The sequence below is a fragment of the Lynx canadensis genome, chromosome A2 (genome assembly GCF_007474595.2).
Source record: "Lynx canadensis isolate LIC74 chromosome A2, mLynCan4.pri.v2, whole genome shotgun sequence".
Taxonomy (NCBI): Eukaryota; Metazoa; Chordata; class Mammalia; order Carnivora; family Felidae; genus Lynx; species Lynx canadensis.
This window is the reverse complement of record NC_044304.2, coordinates 143,249,568-143,274,995: the sequence shown is the minus strand read 5'-3', so window position 1 is coordinate 143,274,995 and position 25,428 is coordinate 143,249,568. Positions and strand designations below refer to the sequence as shown.

The window sequence follows — 25,428 nt, the reverse complement described above, 5'->3', positions numbered from 1 at the left end:
CTCTTTGGTTTCTCATTGCCTTAGAAGGAGAGACCAAAGGAAGAACTCTTTTTTTCTTCCTTCCTCCCTCCCTTCCTCCCTCCCTTCCTTCCTTCCTTCCTTCCTTCCTTCCTTCCTTCCTTCCTTCCTTCCTTCCTTCCTTCCTTCTGTGATAGAGGGATGGGATTGCTGCCATTTTGATTTTCTTGGTGGAGACATAATGTCAACTGAGGGTCTGCATCTTTGGAACTTGCCTGTGTCTCAAATAGTTTTGAAGACTGCTTGTTTCATAACATATCATTTTGCTGATACATAAAACTTTCGCTGTAATACTATGAGCTGTAAAATGAAATTAACTTTAAAGCAGGTCTACAAATAGATAAAATAGCAAAAGGATCCTTTTACTTAATAGGTGGTCTCACCTATAAGACATACTCACACTTTTTATTAATCCAGGCACTTGTTTTTCAACTTAACATCAAATGAATCAAAACAGCCATTCTTCTTTGCACTCCTTGACTGTCATTACACATTTTGTACACTTTAGCTTTATTATAGACATCCACAAAAATAATCTTTAAGCTTGGAAAATAAAGCAATAACCCTGATGTATGATTAAATAATTGATGTCATTTATTTGATATATATATTGTAATGCAACAAACATGATTGCTTTTAATAGGTGAGAATGAAAGTTTTGAAAAACATACTGCATTGAATCATTCGTTTTTATAAAATAGCTAACCTCATTAAATTGGTTAATTAAATAAGTGCCATTTCTGAGTCACTCTCTCTTTTTAAAATAGGTGGTGTTTGCATTGCTCAATCACAGAAAATCCCACGTGAACCAAGACCTGGAGAATTTGAAAAAATTATCAAACGCCTGCTAGAAACACCTAATGCTCGGGCAGTGATTATGTTTGCCAATGAAGATGACATCAGGTGCGGATTAATTTTCTTCTTGATGTTGGATCAGATGTGCAATCCACATCCTTTTTTTTTTTTTTAACATATTTCATGTTCAGTGTAAAATCTTGTGAGATTTCACAGGAATTGCAGCGTTCTCATGCAATTACAGATTGCCTTCTGCTGCACAGAGACACAACAGCCTTCTAGTTCCTAAGTCTGAAATGTCTATAAAGTAAAACTTGGGGGCTGAAAGAAATGAGACAAGTAAGGATGATAGACAGAATAATGTGAATGAGGTTAAAGATAAGGCTAACTAGCAGGTGTCAATATGTTTCCTTTAGAAATGATAAGACTCAGGCAGTTAGTGATTGACTAATTGTTTAACAGTGACCTACTGAGTGTATATAATTCAATATATCTGGTCTTATAACATTCATAAGTGTAGTGTTTCTTGAGAAATATGGTATGTTTTATTTCTTTTTATTCCTGTAGGAGGATATTGGAAGCAGCGAAAAAATTAAACCAAAGTGGTCATTTTCTCTGGATTGGCTCAGATAGTTGGGGATCCAAAATAGCACCTGTTTATCAGCAGGAGGAGATTGCAGAAGGAGCGGTGACAATTCTGCCCAAAAGGGCATCAATTGATGGTAAGGACAAGCCATAGAAAATTTGTTTCATTCCAATTGAATCAAAACTCCAAGGCAAAACCAGAATATCAGCATATGATGAAATGTACCCATGGTTGATGATTCTGGATAGAATTTGTAATTCTGATGGTAGAAATGCCAAGGCAGTAACTATTTAACTCAATATATATTTTTCATTAGAAAAGAATACCCATTAGATTTTTTCTTTAAAAAAGGGAGTTATAGTTGGCCTTAGATATTTCTATGATGTTAGCCCTTTCCATGATGTTGCCCTCTAAGCTTGCGCATTTCCATGGCATAGATGATGGTTACAGCATTGTCATGGGGAGAGTATTTGCTTTCTATAAAATGGAGATGTGAGACTGGGCTGACCCTATAGATAAGTAAATGCAACAACAAAGATATGGAGCTTCCCTGAGAGGAAGTTTGTCTCCAAGATATCATTTCCAATCATCTTAGCAGTGACTGAAATTCCTACCTTCCCCATTATCTTTTGGAGTAAAACATTAGTTCCAGGTGATCTCTCTTTTATGAGGTGTCACCCGAGCAGGCTAACACATTAGCCCATTACCCATGACTGCATAAGACTACATCAGAGCTGGTTAGTTTATTGGATTAGCTGAAAAATGGAACATCTAGGACAGATACATTTTGAGTCAGGAAGAAGCATAGCAACCTGGAACATTGACTCCTGTTAGGAGAGAGAGAGAAGAATGAGAAAAGTCTGAGATGGTTCTGAATATATAGCAGAATGTCGCTGGTCACTGTGATGTAGAGGAGAGGGGGAGGTTGTGATGATGATATTAACAGGCCCTCCTGTTATGTTCATGTATACAGCCAGGTGACTCAATGGTGAAGAGTGAGGGTGATGATATTATCTGTTGATTACCCTAGGCTTTTACCATATGGGAAGACTAATTTCTGGGCTATTGGTTCTTCCCCATTTGTTAATATGTTTTGGGTTTTTTTTTCATGCAATAATCACAACATATTCATTCAAATGTCTGACATAATAGCCATTCAAAAGCTCTGACAGTATTTGGTTTTGATTTTGAAAGAATATTAAAATCATACCTTTTCTCTCTAAAATAGGGTTTGATCGCTACTTTAGAAGCCGAACTCTTGCCAATAATCGAAGAAATGTGTGGTTCGCAGAATTTTGGGAGGAGAATTTTGGATGCAAGTTAGGATCACATGGAAAAAGGAACACTCATATAAAGAAATGCACAGGTAACCAGTGAAATGTTTCCCTTCGTGCATTTGTTTTATCATTAACTGAAAAATGAAGTTTTTCTATATGGACAATGATCAGAGTATCTCCTATTTCTTCAAGTTTCTTATCAGTTTCTCAGCAGGATTGAGCATACACTGATCATTCAACAAACTTATGTGTGTTCATTGGTTCTTACAGTCAACAAGTATTTCTTGATCACATGCAACGTGTCCAACACTGGTGTGTTTGAATTCTATTTAGAAACATTTATTGAGTTTCTACTATGGGCAAAGCACTTTAATAGGCTTGGTGGGATATAGACAAAAAAATCAAGAAACAATAGTGGTCTCCAGGAACTTAACATGTAGTTAAGATGAAGATCATAATACATTGCTCTAAGACAGCGGTTTTCTTGCACTATTTCAATGCATGTCCCCTGTAATACGATTGTCCCCCATATCCTGCATAGCTCTTGCAGCTATGATTTTTTTTATGCTTTACCTTCTGTATCTTGTGCTTAAAAATAATAGTGATATTAAATGCGCATATTTTGAATGTAAGAACGAAACATTTTTTTAAATTTTTAGATAACATGATTGTGTACATAGAACCACCTATGGAATTTTAAAAATTACTTAGAACTTAGTCAATTTAACCAAACCACAGATACAAGGTCAATATAAAAAACCTTTTTCTATATCTATATCTATATCTATATCTATATCTATATCTATATCTATATCTATATCTATCTAGCTGTCTATAGTTTTTTTATAGAAACTAATATGTGGAAAATGAAATTTAAATAATACTGTTAATAGCAGGATCAAAAACCATAAAAGATTAGGGATAATTTTAACAACGATGCATAAATCTTCTGCACTGAATACTACAAAACTTTAATGAGCATTTTATAACTATATACCCCTCCCTCACCTACTCCTTGTTCTCATGTTTTGATATATCCTCCTTTCCCTCTGATTATTTCATTTGGCAATAGCTGCTGAGTAGAAGACGTAATATGATAAGTGCTAGAGCAGACATAGAATGAGGCTGGGGATGTGAAAAGTAGGTGGCATGCTGTGGAGAGTCTGACTTTAGGTTTCCTGTGTGCCAGGCCCCCTTCCAGGATCTGCAAACAGAGATGAGGTCTGTGCTCATGGGGCTTACATTCCAGTGTGAGGAGACAGACAGTAAAGAAGCAAACATAGAAATGAAGAGATACTTCCAGATGCTGAGATGTGCTTATGGGAAATACAAGGGGGGTAAATGCGAAGGGCTGACCAGGTGGTGTCGGCAGGGAGGGTGGCCATTAGGCTGTGCAGTCAGAGAATGCTTCTCTAAGGAGGTGACATTGAGATGAGACCTGAATGGCAAGATGTTGTCAGCCATGTGAAGATATGATGGCAAGCCATTCCAGGATCTAGGGCAAGGCTCTTGTTCAAGCCATAGCGGGGGATAAAAATCCCCCACTGGAGGGGGGGCTGGAGTGAGTGAGGCGGCTGGAGTGATTGAGGGAGGATAGTAAGTAAGAGGGAGAGTGGCTGGGGTTGTGTCATGCAAGTTCTTCAAGTTCTTTCCAGAAACCCCAGAGCTGGGGATTTTGGGTTTTATTCTACCTATAGAATAGAATTATTCGAGGCTTTTTGTCTAGGGCGTTGCTCAGATACCTGTTTCAAACAGATTTTTCTGGCATAAGTATGAGGAGGATTGCAGATCAGGAGAGAGGAAGGTGAAAGATTAGTCAGGGCCCTTCCAGTAGTCCTGGTGATAGGCAGTCACAGCCTAAACAAGGATGTGCAAATCAGGGCAGAACACAGAGGAAAAAAGTCCTGGAAAGTAGTATTTACAGCAAGTATATGGTGAGTGACTAACAGTGGGGTGGGGGTAAGCAATGGAGATTCTGAATGTAAAATCTCTACCAGCTAGGACTAGGAAAAAGGTAATGTAATTAGTTCGCAGAGAAGACAATGAATGGTAGGTTGGGGAGGGGACAAACTTGAATTTGTTTTTGAGATAGCCCCATGGAACTGCCCAGCAGGTGGCAGCATAAGGTCTGAGACCCCACGGAGAATTCAGCACTAATAATACAGGTTCGTGTGTGGCAGATGGAGACTTGGAAGTTAAAGGCAAGGGCAGGGATGCAGTTGCCAGAACTTTTTGGAGCAGAGCTGAGGGATGATAACTGAAGATTCTAGGAGAAGAATCAGGAAGGGCAGCAGAACATGATGGGTTTGGGGAAGGACATGCCCTCCCAGCGTGCAGGAGAAAAGATGGGGTGCGTGCAGTTTCAGTGCTGCTGAGAGGTATGGCTGAGGAATCAGGAGGGTGACAGACTCAGATCGTGAGGTTCTGAGATAGAGCTGGAATAGAGGAAGGGGAGGAAAGAAGGATTTTTTTAAAAAAGTTTGGCAAGGAAAGAAAGGTATGGTAAAACCCTTCAGAAAGAAAGAAGTGGGGTTACACATGTTTCGTTTAGGATAGGGCACATTTGAGCATCTTGTCAGATAAAAATAGCAATCAGAAGGAGTAAAAATTAGCTGTGGGATAGGATCTTGACAGAAACTTTAGGAGAGGTATCAAGAGGGAGGTGTTACCTTTAAATAATGTGATTTAGTTAGGGGGAAAAAAAGGTACATGTAAAATCGTATATGAGCAGAGGAGGAAAAATCCCATCATTAAAAGCTAAATTTGGACATAGATATTGTGGAACTTCAGAAGATGTATGACTGTAAGTTCAGGTTGGAAAATTCAAAACTTCACGGAAGAGGTGAGAGTTTGATAAGAAAGATTTAAGAGAGAACATCAAGATGAGGGAGAAGATGGGCCAGCAGCAGGGCAAAGACACAGAGTAGCACAGGCCATGGAGATGTGTACGAAGGGCAGTGAAGAGGTCCAGCTTACTGGAAAGAAGGGTGCATGTTAAGGAATAATGGGAAATAAAGAAGGTCCAGTTTATAGAAGGATTTGAAAGGGGAGTTTATGGAGTACCTTCTGTGTTTTCATTCAGGTATATTTTACATTGTGCTTAATTCTGACTTCTGAATGTTACTGTCTGTGTGCAGTCACATCCTATCATTTAGATCATACTAATGAAAGTCTGCCATTCAATGAAGTAATGAAGTGGATGAACTTCGTTTTATGTATTTATAACTAATAACTAGGAAATTAGTTATAAAGTAATCATAACTTCTTAATAGACTTGTTTTCAGAATAACAAGTTTCTCTAAACTCTTATTAGGGGTTTGAGGGGTACCTGGGTGGCTCAGCCAGTTAAGCGTCCAACTTTGGCTCAGGTCATGATCTCAGTCTGTGGGTCCCAGCCCCACGTCCGTCTCTGTGCTCAGAGCCGGGAGCCTGCTTTGGATTCTGTGTCTCCCTCTCTCTGCCCCTCCCCTGTTCTCTCTCTCTCTTAAAAATAAATAAACATTAAAAAAATAAAAATAAATAAAAAACAAAGTTGATGTATGTTGACATCCTTTTAGCATCTGTAGATGGTGTATATCTGATACTTATTTCAGGCATAATACTGACTGAGGTTGTGGTATAGTCCACACTTGATGGCATGTCTGCTTCATATTCCTTTTATTTATTTGGCTAAAATTGTAAAAGTCTGTCAGTAAGACCTATGTCCAGTTCCTTTAAAATGGTGTTTACTCCAAGTGCTAGGGCAAGTGCACTCTTAGGAAACAGGATCAGTAAACAGATTTTCCTGCAAATTCCATTGTGAGTGATACTGAAATAACTTGTCTCTGGGTGGGAAAGAAATAAATTATGCAATGTTCTAAGTTAATTTTCTTGAAGTGGTAACACGTGAATATTTCCAGATGTTGAGAGAAGATGTTTGTGCCCCAAATTACCATCAAAACGCAGTTTTCATCTCTGTTTTGGGGGAGGAAAGATGATCTAACACGTCAGTGGTCAAATTAAGAAGGAAAATCTATGGGTATTCACGGAGTAGAGGTGTCCAGGGTTCGAAAATTATTTATATTTCCATTTTTCCAGTCCCACCAAATTCAGAAATGAATGTATACAGATATCTGTGTTTCAAAATTTGGCCTTTACAGAGTTCGTGTTTAACCATCCTCAGTGAGTCAAAAAGTTAGAGAACTGTGTGAAAGAGGATATCTATGAGGGACTTTTTGCTGCATTTAGGGTATCATTTGTGGGTTATATTCTGAGTAAAATTTTACATTAGGCCTTGATAATCCGTGAACGTAATTATTCGCTTCCATTGGGGGTGATACTGGCAATGTATTTACATGGATAAAAGAGTGCTTCCCAGCAGGGTAGGGCTTCTGTCTTATCAATTTTCAGGAGATAGAATGTCTTCAAGCAGTGAGGAGCATCCTCTTCCTAAAATTAACTTGGTGCAAACAGTTTTCTGAGATGATTTTCCCCCCTAGAATCTCAGGAAAGCTTTCAGAAAGATGTGATATTACTGTTAACTTTGATATGCTGGCCAGATTCCAAAGTGAAGCGATTCCTACCATCCACTTAGCTATTTATGTGGTTATTATTGCTTCTGAGAGCTGCTGAGTTCGGAAAGCTACTACTACTTAATCCTACTTAAAATTCCCTTTGTCTTTCTCAAGAAGAAAAAAAGGATTCTTTTGTACTTGTTCTCAGTGGTGATGGGTGTTGTTTTATAGACGTTTATCTGACCTCTCTCTCCTTTTCCTCCTCCCTCTCTTCTTCTACTCTCAGCTTTAATGCCTCTTCACTCCTCACAACCCAGATGCCCACAGCCTCCCTGCAAAAATGTGGGTCTTCATCATCTCTGCCTGTCCTTGCACTGGGTTTCACATCCCCGTTACCCCACTCTGGCCTCTGCCTAAGCTCCTCTTCCACTTTCCCCTCCAACACCTCACTTTTTTCTTTTTCCTATCTTCTCTCTGCCTTAGTCCCCAATCTACCTTTTTTTGGTCCAGCAAGAATTTCATGGGCAGTGGGGAGTTTTTCTTTTGAGGTCTTGCTTGACTTTTTTTTATGGCTGTCATTCTGATTTCTCATCTTCATAGTGAGGCCTGACAGTGAATATTGCAGGGACCGGGGTACGTACAGTCAAGCTGCTCCCCAAAGGCAGGCTCCCTCTTGGCTCATACTGTGTTCTGGCCTTGTGGATAGCTCTCTCTGCCCTGATCAAAACAACATCCGTGACCAGGCCAATAAATCCAGTGGGCTCCATGTAGCATCTTCAAACCTTCTTTTGCCTCACTCACCCCTTCATTCACTTGTTTATTCATTTTGGATGACCTGTCTTGTGCCAGACACTGTGCTACAGATACAGAGACAAAGAAAGGACCGCTTTTGCCCTCAAATTGCTCGCACAGACATTCACACTGTCTCCCGGCATTTGAAGTGCTTTCCTTGTCTGTTGGGTTTTAATCCTTAGCCAGGAGGTTGGGGCACTGCTGCCTAGCCTGCATATGGCTGACACTCCAATGCTAAATGGTGGTGAACATATGCTGCTTGAAATGGCCTATTGATTCTTATTTATGATGATAGAAATAGTGGTAATGGAAAAAGCAATGCATAAATATGTTTCTTCCCACAAACAAGCAGTTCTATCAGTGAACCAAATAGCAGGCTCAATAATTAGCTCCCTGAAAGGCCTGTCAATTTCTTTTCCTTTTTTTTTTCAATTTATTTTCTAGTGCCAGAATTACTAACTAGGTAGCTTTTCAGGTGTAACTACCTCTCCACAGTCCTGTATTTGCTTTGAGAGGCTATAGAAGGTGGAAGCTTTTACCCATTCACCCAGGACTCATGGAGACCATGTGAGTAAGTTGGGTAGTTAAGACGAAGGATGGATTTAGACAATTTGATTTGGTGACCCAGAGTGAAGGGAAACTAAGATAACTTTCCCTGTGTCAAAATATGTTCTGCCACCCTTGTATGCCCCTTGCTTAGAGGAAAACTCTTTGGGTGGCAATGTCTTTACATTAGCACCATGAGGTGGCTGTTGGCCCATATGCTCTTGTTCTTACTGAGTAAAATAGCAGAAATCCCAGAATGACTTATTTATACCACTTCTGAGCTTCCATATTAGAAGTGTGTGTGTGTGTGTGTGTGTGTGTGTGTGTGTGTGTGTGTGTCCTCATTAGGAAATTTGAAAGTGGGAAGCTTAATTACTAAATTTAAAGAAATGTACACAGATGCACCTGTATCTCCAAAATCTGTAGTGTAGATTGCAAAGTTTGCCAAATCAGGAACCAAAAATACTCTGAAAACTTAAAGAAATTATACTGTCAGTTATAAATGCACATAGAGTAAAGGAGTTGGAAAGGTCCATACAGATCATTTTGCCCAATTATTTTTTTTTCAGAAAAGAGAAGGAAATTGAGGCCCATCTGGTCTAAGTGAGTTGTCCAAAGCCCTGTAGCTACCTGTAGGTGATGGTAGGACTTAAATCCATTTGACACTTGTTTCTTTCCTCAATCCTCTCCTGCTCAGAACGCCTTTCCTAATGAGGGTCTGGGTTGTACAGATCCAGTCCACTATTTTTCCTGGTATAGTAGCCTAAATGTTTCCCCAGTGATCACTGAAGCTTAAGTATTTCCTCTTTGTGAAGCTCCTTGACTACTAAGGAGCTCAGACTGATGCTCTTGGTCTGAGAAGCACCAATACTACTGGAATTTCTATACTTCTATAAAAGTGTAACAAGTACCCTCTGATTAGAGTAAACTTCAAGGGCACATCAACTCTCACATTTTTCAGGTAATAACTTAAGACAGAGAAACACCCATTCTACAGAGCCAAAATGAATTTAGAAGTCTAGGAAACCCTTTCTGCAAAGCATACAATGGACTCTGACCTTAGCTTGATCAGTTGAGAGTCACACAAATCTGGATGAACGTGATCTCTGGAATACTGCCCTGAAGGACTCAGAAATGGAAAAGAAAATATAAACAATCAAGGGACAGTTAAGCGCTTTTGAGAACCAATTATTTGAAACATTACAGTAAGACTTAGGTCAGTGAAGCTGAGGGAGGGGGAGAAAAACACAGAAAACATTAGAAGAAATGATCTTTCCCTCAATGATTATTAAACTTCAATTGAGGGTCACTTAGGTGGCTCAGTTGGTTAAGCATCTGACTTCAGCTCAGGCCATGATCTCATGGTTTGTGGGTTCAAGCCCCGCATTGGGCTCTGTGCTGACAGCTCAGAGTCTGGAGCCTGCTTTGGATTTTGTCACCTTCTCTCCCTGCCCCTCTCCCACTCACCTCTGTCTCTGTCTCTGTCTCTGTCTCTGTCTCTGTCTCTCTCTCTCTCAAAAACAAACCTAACATAAAAAAAAAAAGAAACTTCAGTTGAGGGAAACAATTCATTACAACAAAACAAAAAAAGAAAGGATATATAGATGGCTCAACATTAAGAGAATTTAATATCTTTCCCCCTGCTCCCTGAAAAGAGTACAAAACAGTTACATGAAAGGGGCTAATTATTTGTATTATAAAAGGAATATTTTCCAAGAAGCTTTACCTTGGGATTCCTTTAAACCCATGGGATTTGAGGGAATCACATGGCTTTATGACTTGATGAGATAGAAGAGATTTACCATAAACTCCTAGGAACACATCCAATCAAGAAGAACTATCTAGCTGAATAATAAATTGGATACATTAAGACAAAAGAGACATAAAATGAGGTGTGATCAGAGTTTACTAAGGCTCATTGAGAAGACTTCCTGGAGAGTCTTATTTTTGGTTAGTTGTGGCATTTATTAAAACTGTCTCATACTAAAAATCTCCCTCCCTCTCCTCAAAGAGTTTATATCTTATAAAAAGATAATGAAAATATTCAGTGATTAATCTATAAATTTTTAGTAGACAGGGCCTGTATCCTCAGGACTAAGAATATGCTTAGCATTAAACATTTGTTAAATTAGTTTAATGGTCAGAAATGATGGTCAAATTGTTCTCTTGCTCTACATTCATGTAGACATGTTGCTGAGGCCTAATTTGGCATACATTTGGCTGGCAAATATTTTAATTGTTGGAATTAATTTTTGTGTATTTTTAATGAAACAAAAAATTCAATTCAAATGGATATATTAAAAGGGTCTTTACCATAATTTAAGAATAAAATTAACTCTCCATTCATGAGTTTGGGACCTATGTCTCAAAGAGCCTGCTTGGGATTCCCTGTCTTCCTCTCTGCCCCTCTTTCTCTCTCTCTCAAAAATAAATAATAAATAAATATGTTTAAAAACTACATTTATATTATGTGGGGGGAAATATTGTGTATGTGTATTACTTCCGATAAGGTAACAGAAAAAAGATAATTTGGAAAACATGATAGAGAATGTCAGTTGAGAATACATTTGTTTATTCAGTGTAATCATATTTATTAGTTTATTAGTGTGTTGTTGGTTTTCTTTCTCCACAAGAACACAGGCTTCATGAAAGCAAGGACTTTGTTTTTTCTCTGTTGCATCCCAGTGCATAGGATGGCATCTGGAAAAAATAGGGCTTCCTTAGGGTATTTGTTGAATGAAGAATGAATTCAATTCAGCTTATGTATTATCTACTCTTTGTCAGACACTGTCTAGTAGATGTCCAGGGCAGTTGGTGAACAACACAGAAATGGTCTTTGCCCTCATGGGGCTTACAATTTAATTGAGAAAGTAAATAATTGAGTCATGTCCCTGCAATGACATGTGTTGTGGTTGGTGAATGGAGTGGATATATCAGGGAGACCTAATGTAGTGTAGAGAAGATGGTGTCATTTTTTTTTTAAATTTTTTTTTTCAACGTTTATTTATTTTTGGGACAGAGAGAGACAGAGCATGAACGGGGGAGGGGCAGAGAGAGAGGGAGACACAGAATCGGAAACAGGCTCCAGGCTCTGAGCCATCAGCCCAGAGCCCGACGCGGGGCTCGAACTCACGGACCGCGAGATCGTGACCTGGCTGAAGTCGGACGCTTAACCGACTGCGCCACCCAGGCGCCCCGAAGATGGTGTCATTTAAGTTGAGAGTAGAACATGAGCAGAATTTAGACAAGATGAAGAGGTGATCAATAAGATTGTTGTTTCAAATAGAGGGAAGCACAAAGGTCAGCACACAAGAGAAAGGAGAGTAGTCTGAGGAAATGACAAGTTCAGTATGGCTGTGGTAGAAAGTAGGGTGGGAAAATAGTAAGAGAGAAGGATAGGGACCTAGCCAAGGGACTGGTCAGGTAAGATTTTATATGCCTCATGAGGGAGTTGAGGTTTGTTTTGAGAAGCAATGAGTAGGCACTAAAAGTTTTTTTTTTTAATTTTTTAAAGTTTATTTGTTTATTTTGATAGAGAGCAAGAGTGGGACAGGGGCAGAGAGAAAGGGAGACAGAGAATCCCAAGCAGGCTCTGCACTATCAGTGTGGAGCCTGATGCAGGGCTTGAAGTCGCAAACCATGAGATCAGGACCTGAGCCAAACTTGGACACTTAACCAACTGAGCCATCCAGGTTCCCCATGACACTAAAAGATTTAAATCATATCAGTGAAATAATCAGATTCCCACTTTATAAAGATTATTCTGGTTTTAGCCTAATGCTGGTGAGGCATAGCACTGAGCAAAGGAAACCAGTTAGATATTATAGTACTTCCTCTAGAGATGAGAATGGCCCAGGTTATGATGGCCACACTGCACTGGGGATGGAGAGAAGTGGATGGACATAAAAGATATCTAATTAGTTGGTTATGTGAGGCTGAAGCTGAGAAAAGAGGTCTTGTTGTAATGAGAAAGTTGGGACTATTAGCCTTTAAATAAGACTGGGTGAAACAGACCCAGCAAGTATCTGGAGAGCAAATTGTAGAAGGCTGGAGTTGGAAGTCAAAGGACTCGGCCTTTAGAGATGTGTTGAAGAAATGACCCTAAAATTCCAGGTTTTCTGGTAATTGTTCTCAGACTCTATAGGTAGACCCCCTTAGGACATATCTCTGATCTACAACACTAATTCCTTCCCCAGTGTCTCTGTAGCTACAATTGATTGGTTTAAGGTTGGATGCCTGACTCAATCTGGACCATCAGAGTCCTTCCAAGGGTTATTTAAAACTGGAACTGAAGGAAGCTCAGTGCCTCTTGAGAGAATGGTAGGAGGCAGTGCTCTGAGATATGAAGCTGGGGAGATTGTCACCTTGAGGAGAAAGTTGCTCTGGGAGAATGATACTGGCACGTAGACAGAACAGAGATGACAAATGGAAAGAGTTCTGACTGTGATCAAGACTTTAACTGTGCCCTTCCTGCAGGTATGTGAGCTAGTTCAAGATGCCTCTAATTGAGTTTCCCCATCCTTACTTAGCAAAACCAGCATGCAGACTAGCATATGATAATAATATGGGGGAAGATATGAGGAGATCGTATGCATAAAGTTCACTACCTACTACATAGCGAGTGCAGCAGGTACTGTTGCTTACTTATCCAAGAGCAGTTTCCCTTTCTCCTAGGATAGCACCATCCAGTAGACCTTTCTGTGATGAGAGCAGTTTTCTATATCTGTGTTGTCCAAAGGAGTAGCCACTAGCCACATGTGACTACTGGTTACTTGAAATATGGCTAGTGCAACTAAAAAAATGAATTTTACACTTTATTTAATTTTATTTGATTTACATTTAAATGTCAATAGCCACCTGTGGCTAGTCTCTGTCATATCAGACAGTAGAGGTTTAGATTGACAGACGTATAGAGCCACAATTTTGTTTTAGTGTAACTCCATGTAGCTCAGTTAATTCTGACTGGCCTGGTCTAATTATGATGGTCCTATCTTGCTTGCCAGTGCTTGCTTGAAAGAGTAACTTGTAATATGATTTTGGTCAAGGAAATAGAAGGGGAAGTCTTCCAGGACCCTTCAGGGAGTAGGAGCAGAGAAGTCCTTTTGTTCTGGTTATTGTTATAACCAATTGGTGCCTGGGCGTGCAGAAGGAAAATCATGTTGATGATAGCACAGTAGGAAAATAGAGCCTCATCACTGCTGACATCTTTGAACATCTGAATTGGCCAGCCCTGGAATGCCCTTCCATTCTTGTGATAGGAGATAATAATAAATCCTTTCAATTTTAAAGCTATTTTGCATTGCATTTTCTATTATTTGCATCTGAAAGCATCCTAACAAATATAATGTATTATCAATAAGTGAAAATGATTTATTTAACATGACATGAACATCCCTCATTTGAAGAAGATATGAAAAAAATTAAAATGCTAAAATCAGGAGGTTAATATTTGTAATACAGACAAATTGTTTATATTAAGTGGATTCACCACAGGTTTCTTAAATACTAACTTCCCAGTCAGTGACTTGTGATTTGATTTATTAAAATTAAAATGATACACAGCTTTTCAGCGATATTTCACCAACATATTTCTATGAGAATGCTCCTTAATTTATCAAAATAATTCGCCTCTGAGTTCCTTTAAGCAACATGCTCTCTAGTCTACAAAAATATTATCTTACAGATGGTGGTGGTGTGCTACTTGCCATCCAGGCAGACAGTACTTTAGCAAAGATTTTTCTTTGCAGTGTAAGTGAAAACCTGTTCAAAGGGCTTGCAACTTTATCAACTAAATCATAAGACCTAAGAGGAAGTAGATGTTCTATTATGTTTTCTGTGTCCAGTAAAATTCTCAGCCCCATTGGTAGACACTCAAGCACTGCATCTTAGCTGCGTGATCTTGGGCAAGTAATTTAACCTCTAAAAATTCTTGCTGAATGCTAATTTTTCCTGTCTCTAGATAGGAATTTTACCGTCTCTAGTGGTGGTTGTTATCAGTGGACCTTTTATGAAGTCCATTCCTATGGCTCTGGTTCTCTCTTACGTTACCAAAATGCTTTATAGCTAAAACATTGAGCTTACATGTAGAACTTGTATTGTTTTTAGAAAATTCTTTTCTTTATACACCTCTCCACTGTGTCCCAACAGTGAGCTGACTTGGCTGTTTGCTGGGAAGGAGGTAGTATTCTAACCAACAGTGATGTCATTTCACCCCTGTATTACTTTCCATTAAACCATTGACCCATACAGAACCTTTCAGCTATGGGTTCATTTGCTTACATCACTGATCAATGGTTAGAATTGTAGATTTTCATTTGGGAAAATGATTAATGTCTTTCATTAAGGGCATTAAAATGTTGGTTTGAATTTCCCTTTTGTTCATGGTTCATGAAACACCAAAGCTTTCCCTAGCTTTCTTTGCTATGGGAGGTTTTTTTATTTTTTTTTTCCTTAAAAAAGTAGCTCTACATCTGTTTCTTACCCAGATCTTTTTCAGAAAGAATATATGCAATATTAGCTAAGCAGTGAGACAGGAGCAATATTCAGTTCTTTGCCAAGAGAGATCCAGGATTCCAAACATGCCGATTCAGCAGACCACAGTGAGATTATCTAAAACAGAAGAAAGGCTCAGGAATCCATCAGAGTATGTGATAATTTAAATAAAATTCAAATCCCACCAGCCAACAGAGAATCAGGGGACCTTAGAGAAGGAAGGAAACTTAGAGGTCATTGTATCCAACATTTTGCTGAGCTTCACCTCTCATAGTGATGTAAAATGAGGACAGGGAGTGCATAGAAACACTTGGGTTTTACTGATTCAGTAGAACTCATGAAGGCTTTTATTGGTGCAAAATGAGGCTTTCTCAATGACTCTAAATAGGCTTATTAGCAGCACATAGAAGGATTTCCATCGTGATCTTCTCTTTGTCCCTAGTCAGAGTGAGGGTGCAGGTCTGAAGCAGCCTGATAGCTGTGAAAGTGAAATGTACCAGCAGATCGGAGTGCGGAGAATGGGCTGGTTGCCAGCTTTGGGTTCAGCACACTGAAGAGTGTCATTTGTCTGAGCTACTTTTATGGAAACAAAAGCCGTCTTTTGTGTATTTGTACCTATGAAAGGGAGCAGTGGTGTAGCTGATTCGCAGTAGCAGAAAAACAAATAATTCATATTGGTTTAGGATGTCCACCTACCCCCCCTCTTTCTTCAGGAGCATTAGTGTACATTTCAATACATGGCCAGCATTCTGGGAATTTAGGCTGCTTGCTTCCCAGAGGATTTTTATTAATTGGTATGAAGGTTTTATTCAGTGCAGTCCAGAAAACTGTTTAGCTTTTTCTCCTGGGCCTCCTGACAGAAAATGTCCCTGCTACCGATTTTTTTTTTTTTTTTTTTTTTTGTGGGATCAGGCTACATCATCCCTAAGACTGACACAAAGCCCACTACAGCCCGCTATGCTGGCTGCATGACTCACATCCTTTCCTGAAGGGCCTCAGGTTTGATTAAATGTTTAAATGACCTTTTAGGACAGATGATTATGAGGAAGGGCAAACAATTTGTTCTTCCAACTCTTAATAACTTTACTATGTATTTGGGGTAAGTATAGACAGAGTTAGGAAGTGTGTGAATACTCAGGTATCATTGTAGATGAGGGTCACGATGATGATAATACTTTTTATTTGTTTATTTTTAATTTTTTTTACATTTATTCATTTTGAGAGATAGAGACAGAGTGCGAGCAGGGAAGAGGCAGAGAGAGAGGGAGACACAGAATCTGAAGCAGGCTCCAGGATCTGAGCTGTCAGCACAGAGCCCGACGTGGGGCTTGAACCCACGAACAGCAAGATCACGATCTGAGCCAAAGTCAGACACTTAACTGACTGAGCCATCCAGGCACTCCAATGATGATAATAGTTTTGATATATCAGCAGAGACAAAGATTTGTCAAAAGAGAGGCAAACTCAGCATAGTTTCTCATCGCCACCCCCTCCTCTCCCTCTCAAAGATGGACACACGGAGTGTGTTCTGTCATTGGTGACTTTCTACCCACACAAGAACTCCAGTGTTCCTCAAGGACCACAACCCTGTGGCCAGGGAACTTTGCCCCCTGAGGGTTCTCTGGGAAGCTCAGTACTTATTATCTTTCACATGGTGAGTGTAAGTCTAGAGTCAGTTTACCTCAAGGAGATCTCCAGGCAAACACTGTATACGTTTGTAAAGTACACATAATCCCATTATTCAGTCTGTCCTTATAGAATAAGTTGTAAGGCTACAGGTTTTACTTCCTAAGTTTTAGGTATCTATCTCCAGTTGATTTTTTTTTTCCTTAAAAAAATAGTCTCTCTTGGATTGATTTTCAGGTATATCCCATCCTCATTTCAGGGTCCAGATTGAAAGCTTCTTTTTGGAGACACCCAAATAGTCTTAATCCACTAGGCTCTTAGCATCCAGATCTCTTGAATGTCTTTGGCCCTTTTCTCTACTTCTCTGGGACACTCATTCATTGCCACTCAGAATAAATGCCAGGCAAACATCAAAGTTTAACTTCACATTTTATGTATTTTATTACCTAGGAAACTGGCAGCATACAAACTGTAGTAACCTAGAGATGGGAGGGTGTTACTCAAGAAAGTCTCCATATGTAATGTATATGTATTTTTGGATAACAAACTTTTGACTCTATAAGACAAACTATGAAGTGTTTTTAGAAAAATAAATATTCAGTGACTTTGCACTTATGTTACCATGCTATCATTCTGTAGGCATTAATGAATTCATGTGGACTACTCAGAAATTAGTGAAATCTGTTTATACTACATATTTTTCTCTAAGAAGTATAAAATTATACTTCTCTGAGAAGTATAATCTGGCATTTTACTGCTCTGTTTTCTTCATTTGTTGGTGTGAGTACTTAACTGATCTTAGGAGGAACTAATGGGTATCACAAAGGGTATATGTAATTCTTGTCAATAATGTGGAGAAGCTCAGATTTAATTTTACAATTTATGTTAACATGCAGCATGACCCTATCATCAATGTCTCTGTGTTACAACATCTGCTGTGGCTTCATGATAGATAGAGACCCTGTTTTGGAATGATACAACTTACGTAAAGCAGAACATCATTGTATCTGAACAGGGTTACTTGTGGTTATAGAGAGTAGGATGAAGACTGTACCATTATAATCACCCCATGCTATTTATAAGGCACCTTGAGAGAAATGATATTGTGCCAAGTGCCACAAAGGATAAGAAAACGCAGCCCCCTGCCCTTCAAAAGCTTACATTTCCAAGGGAAAAAAAACAAGCTTGCCTTTGGTTTCATATAAGAACCTTTATTATTATTACAAATTAGGTTTCCTCATTGTGTTTCAGAAAAGCTATATTTGAAGATAGATGATAGCTAGAAATGCCCCCACACCCCATGCCACTCCTAATCCCTGAGGGTTTAAACCCATTCTTGAATTAGTAAATGTATTCTATAATTAAAAATTAAATCCAATTTGCTTATGAAATCATCACCTAATTTCTCTATTAAGGCTAAGTTTGCTCTCTGTTTCTTATGCTTAAATGTCCCATGATTTCCTGCTATGGAAGACAGCAACAGATTCCCCTGCTTATCTTGAAAGAGTTGGGCTCTTTTTCTAGCTCTTTATCTCCTGGATCTGTGAAAGATATTTAAGTGCTGATTAAGACAGTTAGGGCTAGGGTACTTGCTCCTCTGGATATTCTAAGGGTACAGAGGACAGGAAGGAGCTGGGTGGGATTGGGAGGTAATCTAGGACTTATTTTGTACTCCTTTCCATGTTGATGGCTACCTCTTGTTAGGAACTTTTATTTTTATTTTAAATATTTTTAAAGTTTATTAATTTATTTTGAGAGAGAGAGAGAGAGAGAGAGAGAGAGAGAGAATGAATGAATATCCCAAGCAGGCTCTGCACTGTCAGCACAGAGCCCAAAGCAGGGTTCAAACTCACAAACTGTGAGATCATGACCTGAGCCAAAGTCAAGAGTCAGAAGTGTAACTGACTGAGTCACCCAGGCACCCTAATTTTAATTTTTTTTAAGTTTGTTTATTTTTGAGAGAAAGCAAACATGAGTGGGTGAGGGGCAGAGAGACAGGGAGAGAGAGAATCCCAAGCAGGGTCTGTACTGTCAGCACAGAGTGTGATGCAGGGCTCAGTCTCAGGAACTGCAAGATCATGACCTGAGCTGAAATCAAGAGTTGGACAACTGGCCAACTGAGCCACCCAGGTGCCCCCATTTTCCTTTAAAATGATGAAGAAAGACAAAAGAAAAAGTGAAACATTTATTTAGCTACTGATATCCAGTGGTTGGTTGAAAAAGTATTTAGGTTGCTTAGTTTTTATTTATTTATGAATTTCCTATATAAGTATTTCTATCTTTGACCTATCAATCTGCCTATTCAGTTTTTTTTTCTTTAATTTTCTTTATTTAATCCACTGATGAGTGGCATTCAGGGTTGGTTGTGCAAAGTGTTCCCACGTATCCATCTTTTAAGGACATATTCCTATATGACTCAGTCAATTTAGATACAGTTTTTGTGTATGTGCATTTTGTTCTTAATATATTGCATTAGTAAATGACTGCTTCCATATTGTTAACCAGTGCTTATGAGGATGATGATTTTTAACCAAATTCTAGGGAGTGGAGTATAAAAATCATAGCTTATTTTCTTGCTGTGTAGGATCTTATGACAGACACACTTGATCTTTCTTGCTAAACTGTCTATATTGTCTTTAATCTGATTTTTATTTTTTAATTAGATATACATATTTTCATACAATTGGATTTTTAGAATATATGGTTGAAAAATGTCTTACCTTTCCATATCTCTATTGATTCTCTCTCTCTCTCTCTCTCTCTCTCTCTCTTTCTCTCTCTCTCAACCAAGTTTTTGGACATATATCCAACAGATAGGTGTGGAATACATCAACAATATAATTTCAGACATGATTTATTTTTTGTCAAAGAATTTCTTTTGTCTCTCTGAGTTGGCTTCTTCGACTTGGCATGATTCTGGCTGAGTCCTTCTTTTATCTGGTGTTAGAATTTTTGTGTACTCATTTGGCTGCTGCAAATCCACCTGAAATGCAGCCTCATCAGAATATAGGTCTGCAATTATCCTTCTTGGTACATAAAACACTAACTTTTTTGTAGATTTGGAAGAAATATAACAGATTATTTATCCAGTATCCATTTTTTACAGGTTAGGAAACTGGAATCAGTTGGAATAAGTAATTTGTCTAAGGGCCAGAGAAAGGAACCAGGACCAGAAATCCCATATATCTCCTTATCTTACTGTATATTGCTGTTAATGTGGTCTACTAGTCTGAATGATGTAGGCATACCATTCTATTTGTCTTTCTGCCTTCAAAATAAAAGAAGACCCAGTTTGTTTACTTTCTTTTATCCATTCCACGGTTGAAGTGAGGCTCAATATTCTATTGTAAATTCAGAATATTTATCTTGGTTAGAATAATCACATCTAAGAAGATGAAGGGGACTTTGAATCATTTATCTAATCCAAACACCTAAATTAGCTGTGTAATTATTTGTCTATGAAGCTTCTTGAATTTTGTTGTGGTGTTTTGGATTCAGGCCAATCAGAAATGACCCTTGGGTTCTGATTCTATCTAGTCAGTCCCTTCTTGACCAAGGAGAACATTTGGGCATGACATGTAGTTTTTATTGCCCTGTGACTGACTCTCATTAGAAATGCTACCTGAGGCCAGCCTTTGGGTCTATTTTGATCTAATTATCTTATGGACATAGCCTTTAGTGTTCTCTTTGACCTTTGAAGACTGCCCCAGGGCATAGAGAAACTACAAATACCATTGAGATTGGACAGTGTCTCAGTAATGAGGATACTGTTTTATATTCTTAAGGATAGATGCTTTTTCTCTGTGGGATGCCTGAGTAGGAAATTTTTATTCCCAAACGTAGCCACAACATTCAAACATCAGTAAAGTCTCCTATTACAGAAATTCTCCTGAAATTGAACTCAGAAGGATCAAATTGTTCCCAGTACAGATACTTGACCTTCTAAAAATAAAACCTTTTCTTTCCTTCCTTCCTTCCTTCCTTCCTTCCTTCCTTCCTTCCTTCCTTCCTTCCTTCCTCCCTTCCATCTTCCCTTCCTTCCTCCCTCCTTCTCTCCCTTCCTGCCTTCCTGCATTCTTCCTTCCCTCCTTCCCTCCCTCCTTCTCTCCGTGTTTCTTTCTCTTTCCTTCTTTCCTAACTTCCTTTCTCCTTCCTTCCCTCTCTCTTTCTCTCTTTTCCTATTTATTTATTTATTTATTTATTTGTTTGTTTGTTTGTTTGTTTATTAATACTTCTTATAGCAGAGATCAGTGTAGATTCTTGTTCCTTTCTACTAAATATAACATACAATCTTTATAAATGTTCTCCTCTCAGCTTTTAAGTTCCTTTTTCTAGTGGAGTCAAATTGCCCATAGATTTTTATAGGCTATTCCTAGTATTCTTATATCTTATTATTTAAAATATTCAAATGCTAACAATTTGTAATCAGAAGAAGTTCAAAAAGCAGAATGGCTTCTTCCTAACATGTTTAGTGATACAGAAATGACAGCCAGAATACTTTTGCACATTTTCTTGTGCCTTTTTTTTTTTTTTAAATCAAGGAGGTTGAATTAGAGACATAAAGCAAAATAAGCAAAAACCTAGAGCTGTAAATTTCTGGGTTAATCCAAATACATAAAGCATTAAAAATGTCAGATACAAAGCTAGATGCAAACTGACAGGGAGGAAAAAAAATCTGTTTGTGTACTTAAAGCCCCAAACCAAAAACAAAATTAAAATTTGTGCTGACCCTTCTCCCTTGGGGCTGCAGATGTCACTGCTGTCTTCTGTCCAGGGCACCGTCTGTTACTGAGAGGAGGAAAAGAAATGGCATCCAAGTCACTAGTGTAAAATAAAATAGTCTGCTTGCCAAGTTCTAAAGATGTCCTGCCATATTTTTTAAGGCAAGATAATGCAGGGTGGAGGTGAGCTACAAATGTGACCACTAACATGCATTGATTCTTATCTTTGATGGTTCATTCTTTTATTATGAGAGGTTTTATGAGTCAGTTTTATTATACTGACTAGTTTTCATTTAGTCAGTAATAGTAGTTACCATTTATTTAGTGCTTATTGTACTCTGTATTTTTTATACATTTTTATTTTAATATTCAGAATAAGTCTATAAATGGAGTATTATTCTCATATTAGAGATAAGGAAGCTGAACCTCTAAGTAAATGAAATTGCTCAAAGCAACACATAGCTGCAATTTCAATGAGGTTTGTAGCTGTTTCCTCACTCTGGATGCTGGTGATCTCAGAAATTGCCACCCTTCAGCAGGCGACAGCTTAGCTGGAGAGCGTGCAAGTTCTCCACCTGAATTGTTCCCACCCATTTGCCACCTTTCTGTGTCCTCTCTGAGTCCTGGGAAGCTGACCTTTGAAGACTGCATGACCAAGATTCTCTTTCCTTTGTCTTTATCTTGGGTTTGGCCAATGGAAGGCACTAGAAGGATATTGGAAGGTGAAAGGAGATAGATGTGGGATGTTTCCTATCTATGTCCTGCTTTGACCCTGTGCCCTGGCTGTGGTGGTGCCCTTTCAGGCTATCATTCTCTCTAGGCCACCCTTTTCCATGCTTCCTGCTTCCCCAGCTCCTGGGGAAATGCTACCTCCTTTCCTTGTCTCTCACCCCTGTCAGTAGTATTGTCATCTCACTGTTGCTGGTCTCTGGATGCTTCACCATCTTGTTTGTTCCTTAACTCTGTCTACAATTTGGTAAACAGCTCCTTCATTAATATCTCTTCATTTGAACCATCTGGGATGAATTTTGGCTCCTTCTGGGACCCTGACTAATACACAGACTGATAGTATACCCAGATGAAAATATGTCAAAGATAATTTGCAAAGCAGGTTTAGCAGCTCTAAATTAGGATCACTACCGTGCCAAAAGGCACAGATAAGAAATTTGATTTTTTTCTTTTATTAACTAATGTAGAATCCACCCCAAGGAGACATGAGAGACTAGGGTGGTGAGAGGAGGAAGACTTTAAGAGTCTGTTTATATACCAGGCTTTAGGGAATTGTGATAGGTTTTGAACTTGTGATAAAAGCTGTCTTTGGGGAAGATTTTTCTAGCAGCCATTTGCAGGAAGAGTGGAAGTGGGAAGAAAAGTTGATGGCAGGGAGAAGAGTTACAAGGCTTTTAAAATAAGCCAGTGGTAAAGTGACTGGAGCTAGATTTGCATTGTGGCTGCAGGTATGGGAAACAAGGAACGAAAAATAGCAAAAGAAATATCACTAGTATTTGAGTTTGCATTCTTGTCCATATGATGCATTTGCTTTAAGTTAGTGTAAGCTCTTCACATGTGGAGGGCCCATATGCCTTGATGTAAAATTAGATCAAATTGCAGAAGTTAAATTTGGAGTTAAGGTAATATTTTGTTGTAGTGAACATCATTCTTCTTTCTATCTCTTGGATTTTATGTGGAAGCACTTAAAGTCCTCAGAGGCTAATTTCAGTTCAATCTATTTATTTAACAATATTTTAGATACTTAATTTTCTGTTTCCAGATAATCAGCCTCCTCAACTTGAAATCCAAGGGCACTATAGGCTTCAAGCAAATCGCTTCTGCATTAAGACTATTGAACTTGGGAGAGTAATCCTATAAAAGCCCTATCATTGCTGAAATGTTTTTCTAATCGTGTATTCCTTCTGAATGTTTATTTGAAACTGTTCTCTTTTGGGGGGGGGTGGTAAATGAGCTAATATGTGTTAAATTCTAGCCATTCATTCATTCACTTAATAAAAATTTTAGTGAATAGATATCAGGCACATTTATGTTTTACACAAGAGGACTTTCATTTAATATTCATCCATTCAGTCATTTGGTCATTTATACTGAAAAGGTTATAGACCTTGGAATTAGGCAGGCCTGGATTTGAAACTGACCTTTGCCATTTTCTGGCAGGGTTGTCTTGGACAAATTATTTTTAAGACTCCTTTTTGGGTTATGTAAGATAATTTTTATAAAGAATCTGCATCATGACAAAGAAAAGGCATTCAAAATAGGTGAATGTAATCCTTCTATATCTTACCCCTAATTTAACTTTATATATACACAAAAATACATGAGGCTCCAAGATAGATAAATTAATAAATAAATGGAAGTATGATACTCACTCTTAAGTGTAATTGCAAACACAAGACAAGATGGAAAACTGTTTAAGTATATTAGAAAATTAATATAATAAAGAAAATACAATGTAACTTTTTCTTCTGTTGTCTAACTGGTATAAAATTAATTCCTTGAATCTCACATTTTGTCAACAAATATGATACTGTATGTTGTGATATATTGCTTTGCCTTGAGAAGGAAAAAATAATTATAGCCATAAAACATTTAAGAAAATTCTGGAAAATAAGAGTAATAGAATTAATTTTTCAAACATTTCCCAGATGCACTTTAAATGGCTTTCCTGAAGGAAAGAGAGGGGGGAAAAAAGAACATGCAGATATAATTACAGATAAGACCCATGCATATTATTAGTGGACTTAAAAATAATCATGCATATTCATAGCTAAATTGCTAATTAACATTCCCAGAATTTTTGTTTAATACAAGCAAGTTATTTTAATGGGGTTAGGGCAAAAACAATATGATAAATATCTAAATATGTGGCTATTTAACCAACACTGAAAACTTAACTAAACTGCCTCTCCCCCTCTCATAGACATAAACAATTAAGCCTCATTATCATGTTTTTTAAAGAATAAAAAGGGCAAGTAGAAAATAGTAGATTGAGATCTGACGCTTTGAATCTTTGGTGATTATTGATGAGTTTTGAAACCTCAGGGGGTTCGAAAGAAAGGTTGATAGAACTTGGAGGCAGAAGGGTTCCAGATAGGGCTGAGGTCCTATCCCTATCACTAAATAGCAATGTGAACTTTAGGAAGTCTCTGAACTCTTTCAGCCTCTGTGAAATGGAGCTAATGTTTCCTGTAGAGCAGCCTCAGAGCTGTTGGGGGAAATCAGATGGAAATGAATTATGCCTATCAACAAGTTTTATGAACTATAAATTACCTTATACACTTAAGGCATTTATTCATGTATTCACTCACTCACCAATGGAGCTATGCCTAATATTAAGCATATGGGGTGGGCATTGATATGGTGAATGAGATGGAGGAAGCAGTGTGTCCCAGTGATCAAGGGTATGGACTTTGAAGTTAGACAGCATGGACATGGAGTGATTCAGAGCTCATCACCCTGTGACCTCCCGTCTCAAACTTTCATTTGGCCAATGACATCATCATTTTAAATCCAATTCCTTAACGTTAATATGGTAAACACTATCTATTTCACAGGGGAGTTGTAAGGATCTGAGAAACATCAAGCACTTAGCTTTAGTACATGGAAAGTACTCAGTGACAGTTGGCAAATATCAACTCTTCAGACATTTTAATCTTTAATCAGGGAGAGCAGACATTCACACCAATAACAATAGAACAAAGCAACATGGGCAAGAGTGGTGCAAAGAACGTTTGTAATAGAGCTGTAGCACCTTCAGCTGGAGTGATTGGTAAAGATTTTGGAGACAGGCAAATATTTAGCGTGAATCTTAAAGAAGGGGTCTTATTTGACTAGGAAGTGATAGAGTGGGTGGACAGCATTCCAGGTAGAGGGAGAGGAATGAACTAAAACTTAGAGGTGAGAGAGACAAGTAGTCCAGCTGCCTAAATTAGCATTGCTAGATAGAACTTCTTGTCAAAATGCAGATGTTCTATAAATGTGTCGTACAATATGGTAGCCACTGGCTATATATGGTTATTGAACACTTGACATGTGGATCATGTGGCTGAGGAGTTGAATTTCTAATTTCT

General features: G+C 38.4%; 1 protein-coding gene across 1 annotated transcript in view; it reads left to right on the top strand.

The window, feature by feature from the left end:
* Positions 1 to 25,192, top strand: part of LOC116737956 (metabotropic glutamate receptor 8-like) — a 63,695-nt gene extending 38,503 nt beyond the window's left edge. The window contains exons 2-6 of the mRNA XM_032592504.1: positions 786 to 921; positions 1,381 to 1,535; positions 2,628 to 2,765; positions 23,118 to 23,203; positions 25,022 to 25,192. Of these exons, the coding sequence (XP_032448395.1) occupies positions 786 to 921; positions 1,381 to 1,535; positions 2,628 to 2,765; positions 23,118 to 23,203; positions 25,022 to 25,192 (686 nt within the window). The remainder of the gene's footprint in view (positions 1 to 785; positions 922 to 1,380; positions 1,536 to 2,627; positions 2,766 to 23,117; positions 23,204 to 25,021) is intronic.
* Positions 25,193 to 25,428: the final 236 nt, after the last annotated feature.